The 18064-nt window shown below is 36.0% G+C and overlaps 1 protein-coding gene across 1 annotated transcript in view; it reads left to right on the top strand.

The window, feature by feature from the left end:
- Elp2 (elongator complex protein 2) overlaps nucleotides 1-18064 on the top strand; it is a 30692-nt gene that overhangs the window by 10577 nt on the left and 2051 nt on the right. The window contains exons 6-12 of the mRNA XM_072304792.1: nucleotides 846-1075; nucleotides 3274-3438; nucleotides 5473-5662; nucleotides 6819-6971; nucleotides 9016-9181; nucleotides 15060-15196; nucleotides 16480-16852. Of these exons, the coding sequence (XP_072160893.1) occupies nucleotides 846-1075; nucleotides 3274-3438; nucleotides 5473-5662; nucleotides 6819-6971; nucleotides 9016-9181; nucleotides 15060-15196; nucleotides 16480-16852 (1414 nt within the window). The remainder of the gene's footprint in view (nucleotides 1-845; nucleotides 1076-3273; nucleotides 3439-5472; nucleotides 5663-6818; nucleotides 6972-9015; nucleotides 9182-15059; nucleotides 15197-16479; nucleotides 16853-18064) is intronic.

Raw genomic sequence — 18064 nt, forward strand, 5'->3', positions numbered from 1 at the left:
TGTTTTTTAACCCATTTCCCAATTGTTATTTTTTTGCAACCTGCGCTCAGTTTTTCAAATTAATTTTGTCTAGATCAGTAACTTTGAGTACCTCTGAATAGTCCAAGAACTCATCTGATGGTGCAGAAAATTGAGGCGCTTAGCATCCAAAATATACTCCGTCAGAAAACAACTATGGACAGCTGTTGAGAGCTTTTATTTTGCTTACTTACAGCTGTCAAAATCAAGGAAAACGCTGAACCACATAAATTATGAGATTAAATGAAATATTATCATACAATAAAAAAATTACTGTGCAAAAGTGAAAAACTATTGATGAGTGAATAATACTCTCAATGAGAATGGCGGTGACAAATGGTCTCTAATGGAAAATGATTGAACTAACAAGAATTTGTCGTCAGAACTTGGTAGAGAATATTCCTCAATGCATATCCATCCCAGAATGCCCATGACAAGTGTCACCCTCTGGCCAAAGTATCACAAGCGCCATGCGGCTTTTCAAAATTTCTGCCGCCATCTTATATTTTGACAGAGAAATTGTTAGTTGAATCTGTTTGAAAATTTCATTGAAATTCATCGGCAGCACCAAGAAAATTCAGTTAAATTTTCGGACAGCTTCATTGAACAATATCTCTGTAGGAAAATAAACTGGCAGCGGAAATTCTAAAACGTCGCATGGCGCTTGTGATACTTTGGCCAGAAGGTGCTGACTTGTCAAATTCAGAGAGTGAGCCAAGATTCCTTAAAAAATATAATCAACAGCAGGAAGAATGAAGTATTTTTAATCAATGCTGAAAACTCGTTGTCCTCAATAACTAATCACGTGTATTCGTTTTTGTCTGTAGATCAGAAGGAAGGCAGTGGATCCAAATTGCAATTACTCACATCTTCAATGGATAAAACTTTAATCATATGGGAGTCAGATGAAAGCTCAGATGTCTGGTTAGAAGTTGTTCGCCTTGGGGAGGTAGGCGGTAATACATTAGGATTCCGCGGTGGAAAATTTGGACCGAATGGTGACTTCATTTTAGCATACAGTTATCATGGAGCTTTTCACGTGTGGAAGAGTGCTGAGGTAAGTCAATCTATGAAAGAGACATATCCTTCTATATTTTGTAAAATTTATATCTTATCTTTAAAATCTTGGGTTCTTTTTTTTTTTAAAGAACCAAAGGAAAATACTGTATATGCCTGCAGATAACCCGCACCCCAGATTTTGAGAGGGTAAAAAGAAAAAAAATTCCTGGTTACCCCATGTGTGCCATGGTGGTCTGTTTCATTTGCATCATCAAGTAGCGCCTGATGGGTATGCAATTTCTGTGAGCTTCACAGATAACCTGCACTCTGATTTTTGAGCATAGAATTCGGGTAAAAAGGTGAGGGTTTTCTATGGGCGTATCTGGTAGATTCTGAATGCAGAGAATTGTTAATGTAAAGTGTTGATTTTTCAATGGAATCTATGATAGTAATATTGGAGTATTCTTTTACTCTAATTAAAGTGGCTATTCAGGAAGAGTATAGCCACTTGTGTGCTGCTTCTTCATTAATTCCATTAAATTAAATCAACAAATATGGAAAACAAAGAGAATGTAAAAGCAGCCCGAAACGGAAACGACAATCGAAAACACAGGAAAATGCGGAAACAAGGCTAAAATACAAAATATAAAGGCAAGTAGTTTCGGTACCTTATGGCACCATTGTCAACTGCTAAAATAGAATTGAAAATAAAAAGGAAATTAAAATAAAAACCAGCAAACGGCATTACATGGTGAAATTGGTATTGAAATGAGACTGCAATGATAACAGAATAAACTACAAGGTACGATATGCAACAAACATTGCGAAATGAGAGAAAACTGATCACCGATGATTAAGGAAGTAAATTGCACGGGTAGCTGCCAGGTGGCAGCAGTTCACGGCGTGCGAAACAAGCCGAAATAGATCGAGTTTAAATGATTTATATCTGAGCGGGAATTACAAACGGAATCCTGATTTCTCAGGATTTCAATCATTTCTCTTATTAACCTAGGATAATATTTCTTCTCATGGCACAAAATCCTCACGTTTTCGAAGTCAAACTTATGTTGTAATTGATCTTCATGGTTGTGTAAAGCTGTCACCTCCTTCCTATTATACTTGTGTCCATTTAAGCGTTTGGCCTAAAGTTGTTTTGTTTGGCCGATTTATGAAGTATGGCAATTGGCACAGATATATATCAGATATATACCAGGCATATATACCAGATTCCGCCAGTAACGCCGTTTGCTGGTTTTTATTTTAATTTATTTTTAATTCTATTTTAGCAGTTGATAATGGTGCCGTAAGGTACTGAAACGTCCTGCCTTTATATTTTGTATTTTAACCTTGTTTCCGCATTTTCAACAAATATGCTGATATGATGCTCCCATGGCCTCATGTAAACCAACATGATGGCGACTCCTCATAACCGTTAAATTCCCTCTAAAAAGAATCAATTGAGTAATCATGAAATTATAGAAAAAAGAAGGAAGAAGGAACCGTGAAGTTGAAAGGAACCGTTCTGATAAAGAATGTAATGCTCTTAAAAAAATTTTTTTAAGGTCTTACCAACATGATAATTATAAGGAAGCAATGATTTAATTGAGTTAATTCTAAAAGAGAGGGTTGGTAACAGTACATCTGGAGTAGTTTCTTGTGAGAGTGTAATTTTAATCTTTTAGAAGCCTATAGGCCAATCTGAGCATTTGTTCAATTATGGCCGTAATAGCTTCATGATAGTCTAAAATCAGGATTGCACGAGAAATTGAAGTGAAAAACATAAAATACTGGAAATTTCTGTGAAATATTTCATGAAATTTCATGAAGCTGTGAAAAATATGAAAAGTATTAAACATATATTCTAGGTACGCAACGTGCACTAAAAACATCCAGAAGCAAGAACCATTTGCCTTTCATTCAATTTTGAAAACTAGTTTTTAACATATTTCATATTTTTCTGAAATTTCATGAAGCATTTCTGATGAAATTTCAAGATTTTATTTTTCATGAAAAATTGCAACCCTGTCTAAAATTCGTCGACCAATCAAATAGCGGCACAACTTTTCTGTACTAAAAAGGTACAGGTGACCTTATTCTGCTTAGACACGGATACTCTGTTTGTAGAGTCAGTGTAACACAAGCTTTAAGATTTTGGCATCTACCAAATTTTCTACCTCCACTTTTTCTTCTTTTTTCTCTCTTTTTCCCCCCTTTCTTTGTCTTTACATACTAATTTTTGTTTAATTTCTCATTAAGAATGGAAAGCGTTGGGATCCTGATGTTGTAATAGGAGGTCATTTTGACGAAGTGACAGATCTTCAGTGGGATCCAAAAGGTGCCTATTTACTGTCCGTCAGCCAAGATCAAACAACCAGGCTTCATGCTCCGTGGGTTCGTCATTCTAAAAAAGAACAGCAGCAGGTATAATAGTTTAGCGATTTTAGTTTCCCATGGCAGAGTTGTAAGTGGTGAGCGGTGAATATTACCAAAACCTAACAAATTTTAAATTACCTGGAATTTATGAAAAATGGGAAAGAATGAATGGACCATATTTTGCAATAAGGAACTACGATTTTTGGCTAATTCATGAAAGCATCCATCTGCATAGAGAAAGTATAGGGCACGCAAGTTATTTCTAAAGTGAGGCAAAAATAGTAGTTCCAAATTGCAAAATGTAGTCTAAATGGGTGGTCCTTCACTCAAAGAAACCAAGTGATGTCATCGGTAGAAAAATTTCATTCAGGGATCTAGAAGCAAAGCAGGTACTCGCAGAATATAGCCAAGGACTCGTACATAGCGGGAATTCAAATCGCCAAGTATTTTTATAGGGAAATTCCGTTTTTTTAAGTGCAAGAGTAGAAGCGAAGAAGAGTGCTTCGCGAGTGTAGAAATGGAAAGTCTTTATGGATGGAATGTATTAATAGTGTGATGAAGTAAGTGTTCTAAAAATTTCATCTGAATATTAATTTTCCTCAATGAAGTAATTGAGCTTGTAGTGAAGGTCTCAAATGGCAGGAAAACTTACTGTTCTTTTGACTGCACGAGGTTCATATTCTCTCATCATGCTCTGCAAGATGGGACTAGTCCACCTCGCGCTCGGTTGTGACTAGTCCACAATCTGAGACTCACATTAGCTGGTTGGGAGATTCTATTGTTCTCTGCTATAAAAAGGGGGATGCAAGTACCCACTTTGCTTCTAGATCCCTAATTTTAATGCATAATTAGTTTTCTTTCAAGAAAACAGCATTACCTGTTCGTTCAAAAGTTTCGAAGAATTTGCTTTGCGGCAACAAGTGACTTCGTGAAAGTTTCAAGAGGATCAGTGCAATAGTTCTCCTATAAAAAAATAAACTGTTTAATGAAATTTGACAACACTCATGTCACTCAGTCCTTTTTTAAAGAACACCGCCCAGTTATCGAATATTGTCTGAAGAAACTCGAGTGCCCTATCATCAGAATAAATGTTTGCAAAGGAGACTAATGGAATTTCAACCTGAAAAGCAGTTGTTTGTTTTTTCCGTCTCTTGTTTTTTTCTTTTTAAGAAGAGTGATGAAAAAACCAGGGTTCCTGGCAGTCTGAATAATCTAGAGAGTCAGGAAATTCATGCCGAAATCAGGGAATTTCGATTATCATGCAATGGCGCAGCATCTTCAAACGGTGCCATTCAAGAAAGCGCAGTGTCCCTTTTTCCTTAATTTGAAACTCTAGAAGTGAGGATGCCATTCATAGTTTAGCAAAAGTAAGCATCATCAAAAGAAAAAATCTAAGTTGAGGTTGTAATCGAATGTCAGGGAAAAGTCAGAGAATTCAGAAATTTTGGAGTAAGGGAAAATGAAGAAAGAAATCAGGGGCACGTCAGAGTTTCAGAAAATGAAAACTCTGAAAAACCAGAATGTTTTGCAAATTATATGATCGAAATTTTTTTGTTTGGAATTAACAGAAGTAATTTGAAAATGTTAAAGACTTTTTCAAATAGTATTTCCTCCTTTCTCATTATAGTCCATCTGTAAACTTCAAAATGTTCATTTTCCACAAATTTGCGCCCTATTGGTAAATACTCATTAATTTATGGTAGAAAATACCCATGTAACTTCTCTGTAAAAAATGAATATTGGTATTACCTCCAAAAAAGCATGACTTACACTATTTACAAGTGGTCTTAAACGGTAATACCTCTGCTGATTTTATAAAATTTGTAGAAATTTTACTCTTAAACCAATGTTAAATTTTTATTAAATCCGTAATTATCAATTTTTAGATCAAGATTCAAACAGTGACCTCTAGCTGAATGTTTGATTTTCAATTTTTCTGTCACATGCTGCAAATTTTTCTACCCGTAATTTCAAGGAAGAAGTATTGTTCCTTGAAGACCCTTGCAAACTCTGTACAATTTATGCTCTTTTTGAAGAGTTATATCACCGACTATTGTTAATTATCCTCTCTCTAACCATCAGGTTGTTTGGCATGAATTAGGAAGGCCTCAGGTCCATGGTTACAACCTATCTTGCATCGCTGCGATCTCAAGGACCAAATTCGCTTCAGGAGCGGAGGAAAAGGTTGTCCGCACTTTTGCTGCTCCTTCAAATTTCTTAAAAAATTTCAAGTCATTATCCAATATTGATCTCCAAGAAGGGCTAAGAGATGGTAAGAATTTTTTGGAATAATCTGGAAAAGATTTTAAAGATTTCTCATGTACTGGAGGTGATTTTTGTGCAATTTTATCGGGGGAAAGTCCGTTTAGTTGGCTGCACCCTTTATGGGCTGCAGACACATTTAATGGGTAGCTTTTTGTTCAAAATTATTCCAAATCTCATAATAATACTCGACTTTATTTCTTTTTTTAAACCCTTTTAACCATCAGTGTTTGTGTATTCAATGAAAAAAAATAAACACAATGTTGAAAGGAAGAGGGGAAAAATTAAATCTTTCAAATTTGCCAAAAAATTGAAGATTAATTGAACAGTTCAAAAAGTTTGTTTAATTTACTGAGATTGCCCCTTTTTCTCTTGATATAATAGGAAACAAGGTGGTAAAATAGTGCTGGGTCCTTTCTTTTTTGCAGGGAAAACAAAACCAGAAAATAATTTAAATTTTTAAGAAAACTCTCTTGCACTTTGTTTATTTTCATAATTTTACGTTGATAATTTGACGTTGTTTGTGTCGCTGATGAGACCGAAACGCATCCAGCCGGTATTACGGAAATAAACAACATGCAAGTGAGTTCTCTTAAAAATTTAAATGATTAAGTTCTTATGCAAACCCGAACATCAACGTTAAAATCAGAAAAGTTTTTTTCAAAATTTTTGACTCTAATTGAAATTTTTGAACTCTTCTAGCCTTGTTTTCCCCACAAAATAGTGTGGACCTAGCACTATTTTACCACCTTGTTACACATAGTTCGGGCCTTATTTTTTAGTGTTTTTTTTTTTATAATAGCTAAGTTGACCGAAATAAATCAGGTAAACTTTCTCCTATGATTTGGTATTGTAGTAGGATGCTGGGAAAAATCATTCAGAGCAGTGTCTGAAATTAAAATCGGTAATTTAAGTCAACCGCTGCATGATGTCAATTCAAATTTTGTTCAACTAGAAGGTTTTCTCAGAACGTGTGATTTTTTTAAAATTTTCTCATCACCCTACAAATTGTCAGGTGTCCAAAGGAACCAGTAGGTAGGGACTAGCAAAATAATAATTTTCAAGAAAGTAATTTAAGGGTAGCTTTTTCACAGTCAATGATATATAAATAACAGAGACACTTGTTTTCTGTAATTTATTTAATGTTTTCTTCTCTTATTTTTAAGGAGATAGCGTCGCAATCAACCCTCTTGGTGCATCTGTGCCTGCATTAGGTTTATCAAATAAAGCAGTATATAAGAGTGAAGAGACGAAAACCGAACTGGAAACCGACAAAAATAACTACCCTGAGGCGTACTTCTCACCATTGGATTTGAAGCGTGAGTGATCTTTTGTGTATTTTATCAACTTTGCCTCACATTTATGATCATAATTGAATGAGTGCTGGCAAGTAGTTCCATTCTCTAGATTGTGGAGTTTTTTGAAACTTCACGTTCACATCCATCGATGAAAAAAAGATTTTTAATAATACTCGACAAAATTGTCTATGAATCCAAAAACAATGCTTTTGCGCCTTTTTTTTCTTCATTTTCTTCTTTATGGTGGACTTACTTTGGTTCTTTTGCCTAAAATTCAGAGAGGCAGTCCATGTAAACTGACCATAGAATAAAATGGACCATGTACCTGAAAATGCCTCTTTGATTTTATTGCAAAATTGTATGTTCTTTGTTTGGTTAAATGATTAGTCAAATGATAATTACCTTAAGTGGAATTTTTGACATTGACGTAATTAAGACTGTATTGGTTAATTGAATCGACATATACGAAAACGTCCGTTGTCCAATACAGGGTCTTATAATTATGGTGGGTTTTTGTCCCACGACACTGATGAATAGGATCGATCTCTCTTGTAAACGTTTAATTACACTTAGGGGATTATTTATAAGATTGTTCTACATTCCTAACGTCTTAAACCATTTTGTGTTGTCAAGTTACAACAAAATTGTCCTCTCAAATTCTGAAACACTGTCTTGGACATCGGACGTTTTTGCATCTGTTGATTCAATTAGACTAAATTCAGGAACTGAAGATCGGTTGCATATAGGTACGAAATACGTCTTACCAAAAACAAAGGAAAGGGAGTGAAGTGAGATTTGAATAATTACTTTTTCGTTTTATCTATTTTACGTATTAAGTCTCTTTCTTGTTTTAAATAAGTTTCTTACACTATTTACTAAAGTATACTAAATTATACGAAATACTAAGGGTGTTCAAAAAGTTTTGCACACTCCCAGATTTTGAGCGAACAAAAGCAGCTATCAATTTGCGGTATATGTGTGCTTAAAGTAGACGTAATTACCAATAAAACAAGACCAAGAACAACTCTCTAGCTTAAAAAATGACAAAGATACAGGGCTTTAAAAATGACATGTAGCGTTACCCCCTCCAGGATTTTTAGCTATAAATATGTTTATCAAGGGAAAAACAGTTAAATGAGAATTGAGTGTTTTTATTGAAAAAACTTACAAACTCTTACGGAAATTGATGAACTTCAAGTTTCTTCATCGGATGACACGGATGACTCAACATTCGGTTGTTTTTCAAAGTATTTTCCACCACTTTGAACACAAAGCTTCAGCCGCTCTGTCCAATTCACAAGGATCGTCTTTTCGAAGTCTTCTTGACGGAGAGTTTTGAAGCATTTTCGAACAGCGGTTTTGATCTAGGCTATGGAATCAAACCGTGTGCCTCTCAAAAATTTCTTCAACTCAGGAAAGAACCATTCCAAAGCCAAAACTGCTTCCAGATCAAAACTGCTGTTCGAAAATGCTTCAAAACTCTCCGTCAAGAAGACTTCGAAAAGACGATCCTTGTGAATTGGACAGAGTGGCTGAAGCTTTGTGTTCAAAGTGGTGGAAAATACTTCGAAAAACAGCCGAATGTTGAGTCATCGGTGTCATCCGATGAAGAAACTTGAAGTTCGTCAATTTCCGTAAGAGTTGTAAGTTTTTTCAATAAAAACACTCAATTCTCATTTAATTTTTTTCCCTTGATAAACATATTTGTAGCTAAAAATCCTGGAGGGGGTAACGCTACATGTCATTTTCAAAACCCTGTATCTCTGTCATTTTTTAAGCTAGAGAGTTGTTCTTGGTCTTGTTTTATTGGTAATTACGTCTACTTTAAGCACACATATACCGCAAATTGATAGCTGCTTTTGTTCGCTCAAAATCCGGAAGTGTGCAAAACTTTTTGAACACCCTATGTAGTATACCAATATTAATCTAGTAGTATCAGTATACTAAATTGATCTGATGAATCACGTCTGCCATGGAGAGACTAATCTTTAGAATCCATAGTTCTTTATCTACTTTTAATGAAACTAAATAAAAAAATATTAAAAATTGAAGCTTGACTTTACAGAGCCTCCAACAGAAGAAGATTTGGTACAAAATACTTTGTGGCCTGAGATCCAAAAACTCTACGGTCATGGTTATGAAATCTTCAGTTTGGCAGCCTCTCATGATGGTTCAATCTTGGCATCCGCTTGCAAAGCAACCTCAACGGAACATGCCGCTATTATTTTATGGTAAGTCGAAGGGTGCAGTTCTCAGCTTATCAAAATTCCGGTAGTATTTCCTCTTTTAATGACGTGTGACTTTTTTTCATCCACTTTCTGGTAGACTTAATTTACATCTTATAAGTTTCTCACCTCAATTACTTAATTTTGAATGCTTTGTCACTCTGAGACATTTCTTTATAGGCCTGCGCTTATGTTAATATATAAAAAAAATGTCATCCAAAAAATTCACTGTTTTGAGAAAATTTCCACATTCCAAAGAAGGTCAAATCAGCATACTTGTCTCAATTTTATCGATACTGTCACTGTATGAAGTTGAAAATACCAAGAACGCAAATGAAACAGCTGGTGCTCCATTTCTATCATGAACATAAAATAATTACTGAACAAAAATGTAGGAAAAAAAAAGAAAAATTAATATTGTCTTAAATCAATTAACCTTTAGACAGGGTAAGAAATTTAGCACTACAGCATATTTTTCTCATCAAAATTTCAAGCAGAAAACTTTGAGCGTATCAGATTCTTCCAGAATCAACTCACAACACGGTTCCGTTGAAGGGAAGTTATATGAAAAGTGATTGGTCGTTTTCGAACTCTTCGGCATCTTCAAGTAGGGTAAAAATACTATGTTTTTAGCCAAAAATCGAAATGTGTTGTTTGAGCTCCTCGAAAAATAAATCGACTTTTAGGTTTTTTTCTCCAAAAAAATCACGAAATTGAAGAGATTTCCATTTTTTTCAGGGACAAATTGTATCGCAATCTAAAATCTAATTATACTGTTAAAAGTCCCTTGCTTTCAGCTTTCTAACGGCCTACAGTTTTTGTAATTTTGAGCAACTGACCGTCTATAAATTGAATTTTACTGCAATCATATCAAGGAATTTTCCGCCAACTCGGACGGCCAGTTCCCTTGAAGAGATACATATCTCTGCTATTTTTGAAATTAAGAGATAAAACATGCACACCGTTAGAAAGATCACACTCTCAGCTTTCTATTGGTGTAATAATTTTTGAATTTTGAGCAACTTAACGCCGGCACATAGGAATTTTCGAAAAAATGTCCAAAAACAAAGAAATACGGGTGGCTCCAGTCAAAGTCAACTTTTCGCTGCACAAATGCACCAAAATAAAAAACCATAATGTTGTTAGAAAGCTGAAATAGTCAGCTTTCGAAAGGTACCTTGGTTTTTTTTGTAGCGTTAAAAAATCTTGATCAAAAAATACGAATCTATGTCGGAGATGAAACCTTGGATTTTTGCCACTCTTTTTTGTGGGGAGGCATCTCTTAATTTCCTCCCCTCATTTTTAGGGAGACTTGGTCACTCTAAACATTACCTGAGAGTCTTGTGTCTCATATGACACATTATGAATCACACCTGTCTCAACGAAAATTCATGGTTGCCAAATTTGGCCATTTATCATAGCTTTTCCAAATTACCTGATGTAATTATCGTGTTTTTCCGTGTAATATCCCACCGTCCGACAACGAGTTCTCTTGGGTTATTACATTGCTCAGGTTTTCGCGTTAATGATTATCTTAATATAAACATTGATTGATGATAATGTCACTAGATTGGTGCACAATAAGATGATAATGATTACTGAGCATTGATTATTGAGGAAAATGCGACAGTTTGACAGCAGTCGTTGACCCGATGTCAGTGCCTGATCTTAATAATGGGCTTAAATCATAAAAGAAATCACGTAGAAATTCGGCATGCGGTGTGTTTGTTGTGCTTTTGTCGCAAAGGTCCTCTGCATAAGCTTTCCGAGTCCCTCCGGGCTAAAATTAAAGTCTTAGTGCTGAAATATGACTCTGAAAACGAATGTTTACCATGTGTTGTGTGTGGCAAATGCAAAGCAAATGTCAACCGTGGGAAAGCAATCCTAAATATACCGGACTTTTCAAAATTTGTTTTGAAAAAAGAAACTAGAGCCGTTGCGGAGAGGAGTGATGGCTACCCCTGTATGTGTTATCTGTGCAATCTTGCCAGGATGCCTGCGAACATAAACTTTTCACAAAAGAACAAACAAGTTATGCCTTCATGTGCCAAGCCGTTTCAAATGTGTACCGCTCCAAGGAAAGAAGTGGAATCTGGACGTGTAACAAAAAAAGCTGGGATCGGAAAGCGGTGCAATAAATGCATGAACTTGCTGAAAAAAGGACGGAAACATAAGTGCAACACTGTAGCTCTGGTAAATAATATTGTAACACTCGTTAAAGATTCTTGTAGTTTAAAATTTGAAGAACATGTAGGTGCAGCATTGCTGAAGGGAATTGTTCAGGAAAAAAGGAGTGAAGGTCATGATGTAAAACCTAAGTCATCAGGGGTGTTATCACTCTCGCAACTTAGAGGCAGGCCTTTAAAAGTAATGGTTGGCGTGAATGAAAAGTTAAAGAAGCCATTATTTACCCTTGGAGATTTTCAAAAGATTAAAACTTCGTTTAATCTAAGTTCAAAGACAACATTAGGGATTGCAAAGATCATTCGAATGGCCACAAAAAACAGGAATGTTATTGAGCCTTACCTTGAAAAAAATCTTCAGCATGCCACTCATGAGATTGATAATTATTTTAACGCTGAGCAAGTTGAGTTTGTAAACATAAAAGGTACATCAGAAACAAAAGCTGTGGAAACTTTAATTTTCTGTAACGATCTTGGAGGTTTTTTAAATTTTGTGAAAGAAAAACTGCAAGTGGAAAATGTGCATTATAAATTTGGTATTGACGGCGGCCAAGGTTTTTTAAAAATTTGTGTGTCTGTCCTTTTACCATGTGAATTAGTCATAAATAGTCCGGAAGAAGGGAAAAAAACTTCAAGGAAAATATAATGAAGGTATTGTGACCAAGAATTTCTCACCATCTGGGGTAAAGAAAATTTTCATTTTGGGTATTTGCCCCATACCCAAGAAAATTTCATCAATATTCACACTCTCTGGACGAAATTGTCGATTAATAATTTTCTAGGAACTGTTGCTACCGATCTTAAACTAGCTAATATATTGGTTGGTATCATGACGCATTCCAGTGCGCACCCGTGCACCTGGTGCGATGCCAAGAAAAGTGAGTTAGATAAACTAGGCATATATAGGATCGTAGGGAGCACCATGAATAACTATTCCGAATGGATAAAATCAGGCGAAAACAAACAAAAAGCGCAGAACTTTAAAAATTGTATTTACCCAACTGTGTTCAATATGGACGAGGACATGTTGTTCCTCGATCTCATCCCTCCCCCCAAATTACACCTATTACTGGGGGTCGTAAATACTTTGTATAATCATATGCACAAGGAGTTTGAATATGATGCACAAAAGTGGGCAAAGATCTGTAACGTGCAGCGTCTGATGCGGCACGGCTCACCCGCATTCAATGGCAATGCATGTCAGTTATTGTTAAAAAAAATCGATTTCCTAAGAAGAGATTCTCTTCAATGCCTTAAGTATGTGGCCTTAAGTATGTATCTTGCGTTCCAAACCTTTAAATCTGTGGTGGACTCTTGCTTCTCTCTTGAATTAAAAAAAAATTATCAGGAATGTATTCAGAAATTTATGGATAGTTATCTTTATTTAGACATCCCTGTAACCCCAAAAGTTCATGTGGTTTTCTACCATGTGCCAGATTTTTGTAGAAAGTACCAGCATGGGTTAGGATATTATGCCGAGCAAGCGATAGAGGCTACCCACCATGATTTTAATGAAACGTGGCTAAAATTTAAAGTGGCAGAGAACCATGAAAATTACGGACCCGCACTGTTGCGCGCCGTTTGTGCATACAACACATCGCACCTCTAATTAACTAAGACTGATTTTCTTGTAACTTGTTTATTCTATTGTGCTATTATGTGAGAGATATCTTTTGTTTTATGTAATAAAGTAAATGTTATTTCTGTTTAACAATCGGTTTTTTTAAAAAACAAATTAGACTGAATCGTCATCTATTTTACATGTTTTCCCTCATAAAGTATTAAAAGTGCAAAAACAAAAAACAAAAAAACATTAAAAAAAGGAAACAAAAGACTCGATGAACAGCCTTTTCATATTTTCTTATAAAACTCCAGCTTTCTATTTTCTATTGACTTTGCACTTATTATGACACATTTTTTTAGCCAAAAACACGATAATTACATCAGGTAATTCGGAAAAGCTATGATAAATGGCCAAATTTGGCAACCATGAATTTTCGCTGAGACAGGTGTGATTCATAATGTGTCATATGAGACACAGGACTCTCAGGTAATGTTTAGAGTGACCAAAATCTCCCCAAAAATGAGGGGAGAAAAATTAAGAGATGCCTCCCCACAAAAAAGAGTGGCAAAAATACAAGGTTTCATCTCCGACATAGATTCGTATTTTTTAATCAAGATTTTTTAACGCTACAAAAAAAACCAAGGTACCACTCGAAAGCTGACGATTTCAGCTTTCTAACGACATTATGGTTTTTTTATTTTGGTGCATTTGTGCGGCTAGAAATTGACTTTGACTGGAGCCACCCGTATTTCTTTGTTTTTGGACATTTTTTCGAAAAATTCCTTTGTGCCAGCGTTAAGTTGCTCAAAATTCAAAAATTATTATACCAATAGAAAGCTGAGAGTGTGATCTTTCAACGGTGTGCATGTTTTATTTCTTAATTTCAAAAATAGCAGAGATATGTATCTCTTCAAGGGAACCGGCCGTCCGAGTTGGCGGAAAATTCCTTGATATGATTGCAGTAAAATTCCGTTTATAGACGGTCAGTTGCTCCAAATCACAAAAACTGTAGGCCGTTAGAAAGCTGAAAGCAAGGGATTTTTAACAGTATAATTAGATTTTAGATTGCGATACGATTTGTCCCTGAAAAAAATGGAAATCTCTTCAATTTCGTGATTTTTTTGAGAAAAAAACCTAAAAGTCGATTTATTTTTTGAGGAGCTCGGACAACACATTTCGATTTTTGGCTAAAAACATAGTATTTTTACCCTACTTGAAGATGCCGAAGAGTTCGAAGACGACCAATCACTTTTCATATAACTTCCCTTCAACGGAGCCGTGACAAGTGAAAGATTAATGTTTGTAGTTTCCATTAAAAACAGAGAATTCAAACATTGTGGATTAGGATAGGTGACTAAACTGTGAACTTTTGAAACAATGGGTATTGGGTACGCCCAGTTGTCAATTTCATAACTCCAAGTTCATCACTTTTTACAAATTTAAGGACTTTATAAAGCTGAAGATGGAGTGTGCACCTCCAAAAAAATTCCCCTTTAATTTGTAAAAAGTGAGAGAATGTAAAATTTATGTAATTGTGTACCCATAGAGAATTCAAACTTCCAGCTTGCGAAAGAACCATGATCAAGGCAAGTAAGTTATGTCCATATTGAAATTAATCTTTGCATTAGGCAAATAACACAAGAGATTAGTTTCACACAAATTCCCTTCCCTTTCTGATACAAGGTACCCTTAATCTTACTGAAAACAATCAGTACATAAGAAAATTCTTCCATCCTGAAATTTGTTATTATTAATGCTAGATTTAACGTGAGTGGGTTCTGGTTTATTTTTGGGAGGCAAGTGTGAATGAACATAGACAAAACCTGTCATTTCCTAACTTATTTATTAACTTAGACTTGAAAGTTTTAATGTGTTCACAGCATTCTATGTAAACTTTTGATAAGGAAGTATATACGGTGGTGTTTAATTTCGCTTTTTGTTTAGTAGTCATTTAAATGATCTTAAGATTGAGTCCACTATCGTCTCTATTTTCTCTCATGTTCATCTACGAGCAATTCTTCAGATAGGAAATGCCAGGCAAGAACATTTATTTATAAAGCTCTGATATATCATTTTGAAGACTACTTTTTTACCCTGTTAAGTATTCGTTTAATTCAATTCTATCGTTCTGTTTCAGGGATACGAGAACTTGGAAGAGAATAGAAAGCTTGGTCTCTCATTCTTTAACAATAACGCAACTGAGTTTTTCCCCGAATGATCTTTACTTGTTGTCTGTATCGAGGGATCGTGACTGGAGTCTCTTCAAAAGGAGCAGTAAGTTTGACTTGAATAGCACTCTTTGCAAATTAAATTGACTGCATTTTGCAATTAGGAACTACAATTTGTGGCTGGGTTCAGAAACAATGTGTGTACCCTTAGTTTCCCTATACAGATGAGTTTTTTTACAGAGAAGCCAGAAAGTAGTTTCTTGTAGTTCCTGATTGCAAAATGAAGTCTAAATTGAGTGGCTTGTTTGAAGAAGGACTTAACTGCAGTGAAACTCTCATCGAGCAGATTGACAGTGAAACTGCAAGAATGCGTATCTGGGTCTGCGATGTTGCAGACTTCCTGTCATATTTTATTCTTCAAGTGGAAAAATACTTAGTATTGTTTCTCAAAAACTCCCCCGATTCTTCTTCTCTATGTTAAGATTAATTTATGAATAATTCAAGCAAAATCGTTGGTTTGTTTTCATTTAATAAAGTGATATAGGAGTGAAGATTTTTAAACTCTGCAAACAAGCTACGCGTTCCTGCAGTTTCACTGCTGATATGCCCTTTTTTACTTACAAGTCATTCTATGGCTTTCTGGTGATGGTAAATTTGCTCCTAGGGCCAGTTCTATTACCTCTGGTTGAAATGCTATTCATGTTTGACAATGGATAACCACGAAAGTAGTGCTCTGTCACCTCTTGTTACACCTAACTCCTGGTTGAATTTATCTCAACAGCAGGAATCATTGGAAAATAATCAACAGGTACTTTGACTACCTGTCAATTGCTCCAACCAGATGTTTAATGTAAATTCTGGTCTTTGATTGGGAAGTGCCGCAGTCCACCAAAAGTGCTGAAGTTCCTCTATCGATTCTATGTCTTCTTTTTCTTCCTTTTAAGAATTGTTTGTGACTTTTTGTGACATCTGGTAAAGGTGGTTTGTAACCGATTATCAAGGAATAAATTGAAGTTCTAGGGGTAATACGCCCTTAAGGAGCAGATACACCTGCGAGCTAGACGCGCTTCTTGAGCGGCGATTAGGCTTTCGGCAATCTTCGTAGCCAATCAGGTCGCAACTCGCCACTCGTAATTCGCTCAAAGTAGAATCGGATCCTACTTTTCGGGTCAAGACGCGCGTGTAGTGCGCAGGTGTATCTGGCCCTTTAGTGAACAGCAATTTGTCTCCATGTTTTTTCAAAACAGTAGTGCCCCTCTAGTTAAATGTGACTGACAAACAGAATTAATGTGTCAGTTTTTCTATCAATTTGCTGGATGTTTTCATCATCCAGATCAGTCTGGTCTCAACTAATCAAGATAATTCCAAATAATGACCTTCCTGTTGCAGAGTCTGAATCTAGTGACGTTCATTTTGAACTCTTCGCTAAGACTGGCGGGAAGAAGGGCATCCACACTCGAATCATCTGGTGCTGTTCGTGGGGTCACGACTCAAAGATCTTCTGCACTGGGTCCCGAGACAGCAAAGCTGTTGTGTGGAGTGTCGCAGAGAGCATGCAGGAGGAAGTTAGTACTTTGTCAGACAAAGTTAGCTCGGTGCTGATGCTGAACAACGAGTCAATCACAAGCTGTTCCATTGCGCCGGGATATGTTGGTGGCACTGGCTCTTATCTCATCGCCCTCGGCTGTGAAAGTGGTTACATTAACTTGTACCTTTGGTCTGTAGCAGCAAAATGGTCTCCTCTTCAGACTTTGAAAGGAAGGTAATGGATATATTTTGATGGTGCTTCTAGAAAATACTTAGTTGACGTTTTCTTGTGAGCAACACTTTATTTTTAACTTTTTCCTTTCCTTTTTCGTCCCATGATTCTTTTTATCAGTTGTCATAAACAAAGAAAGAACATCCAAAGAAATTGGAAAGAGAAAAGTAAAATACCATGAAACTTGATCAAGGAAACCAAAGAAAAAACTCCTGCTAACCTTATACTGTTAAAAGTTTCACAGGTATTCCAGACTTCGTCTCTGTCAGATATTTTTGCACAATATCTTGCCGCAATAAAGCATGCAAAAGTATTAACAGTTAAGTTTAATTTTTTTAAAGCTAATTACTGCAACCAGTGTTCGAAACTCACAGCAAATACACCTAAAAAATCGACCATGGCACCTAAAAAATGGAGACACTGCGCCAGTGTGACCCCTAAAATTTCCCCCAAAAATCCTAATTTTTCTGTTGGGTGATTTTTCGAAATTTTGACGCATGGCACCAGATTGAACTCACGGAATTCAAGCGATTGCGCATGCAATTTTGCTGCGGCATGGCGGCACAGCAGAATGAGGACTGGTGTTGAACGGGACAAGGGGAAGGAAGGGAGAGATCACATATGTTCGCAGAAACCCACAGGAAGTCACATAATTTAAAAGAAAAAAAAGCTGTTCGAATTGAAAAAACTCAGAACATACTGTTACTTACGAGCATTCTGGCTCTCTTTGTTAAAGAAATTGCCATGAATTTCAATAACAAAAAAAGCCAGAATGCTCGTAAGTAACTGTATGATTATTAACATACTAGCAAATCCAACGTTCATTTTGAACTCAGAACTTTCAGTATTATGAGTAAAAGCTTTTTCTATTATTCACATTTTCATTCTTAGTGCATTTGTCTTCCCCAAGTTACAGCTACTAGCTCTGTAACTAAAGCATCTTGCATCAAACTTTTCCCTCAATGCGCCGTGATATATTGGCAAAAAGTCGATTTGGCCTCTAAAAAATCTTCAATGGCCCCTAAAAATCGAGTTTGATAGGCCACATGGCTCGTACGAGGTCTGCTAGATTAGAAACCGGATTTTGGTGATAACTAGCCCACAATGCGTTCGAATTAGGTTTTCCTGGACTTTCCTGATAGCTGGAAATATACTTAAGAACGCTACGTTCACAGATTTTGTTTGTTTTGATCAGTGTTCATTCTGTGTCCCCTT

This window comes from Bemisia tabaci, chromosome 10 (genome assembly GCF_918797505.1).
Source record: "Bemisia tabaci chromosome 10, PGI_BMITA_v3".
In the NCBI taxonomy this organism is placed as follows: Eukaryota; Metazoa; Arthropoda; class Insecta; order Hemiptera; family Aleyrodidae; genus Bemisia; species Bemisia tabaci.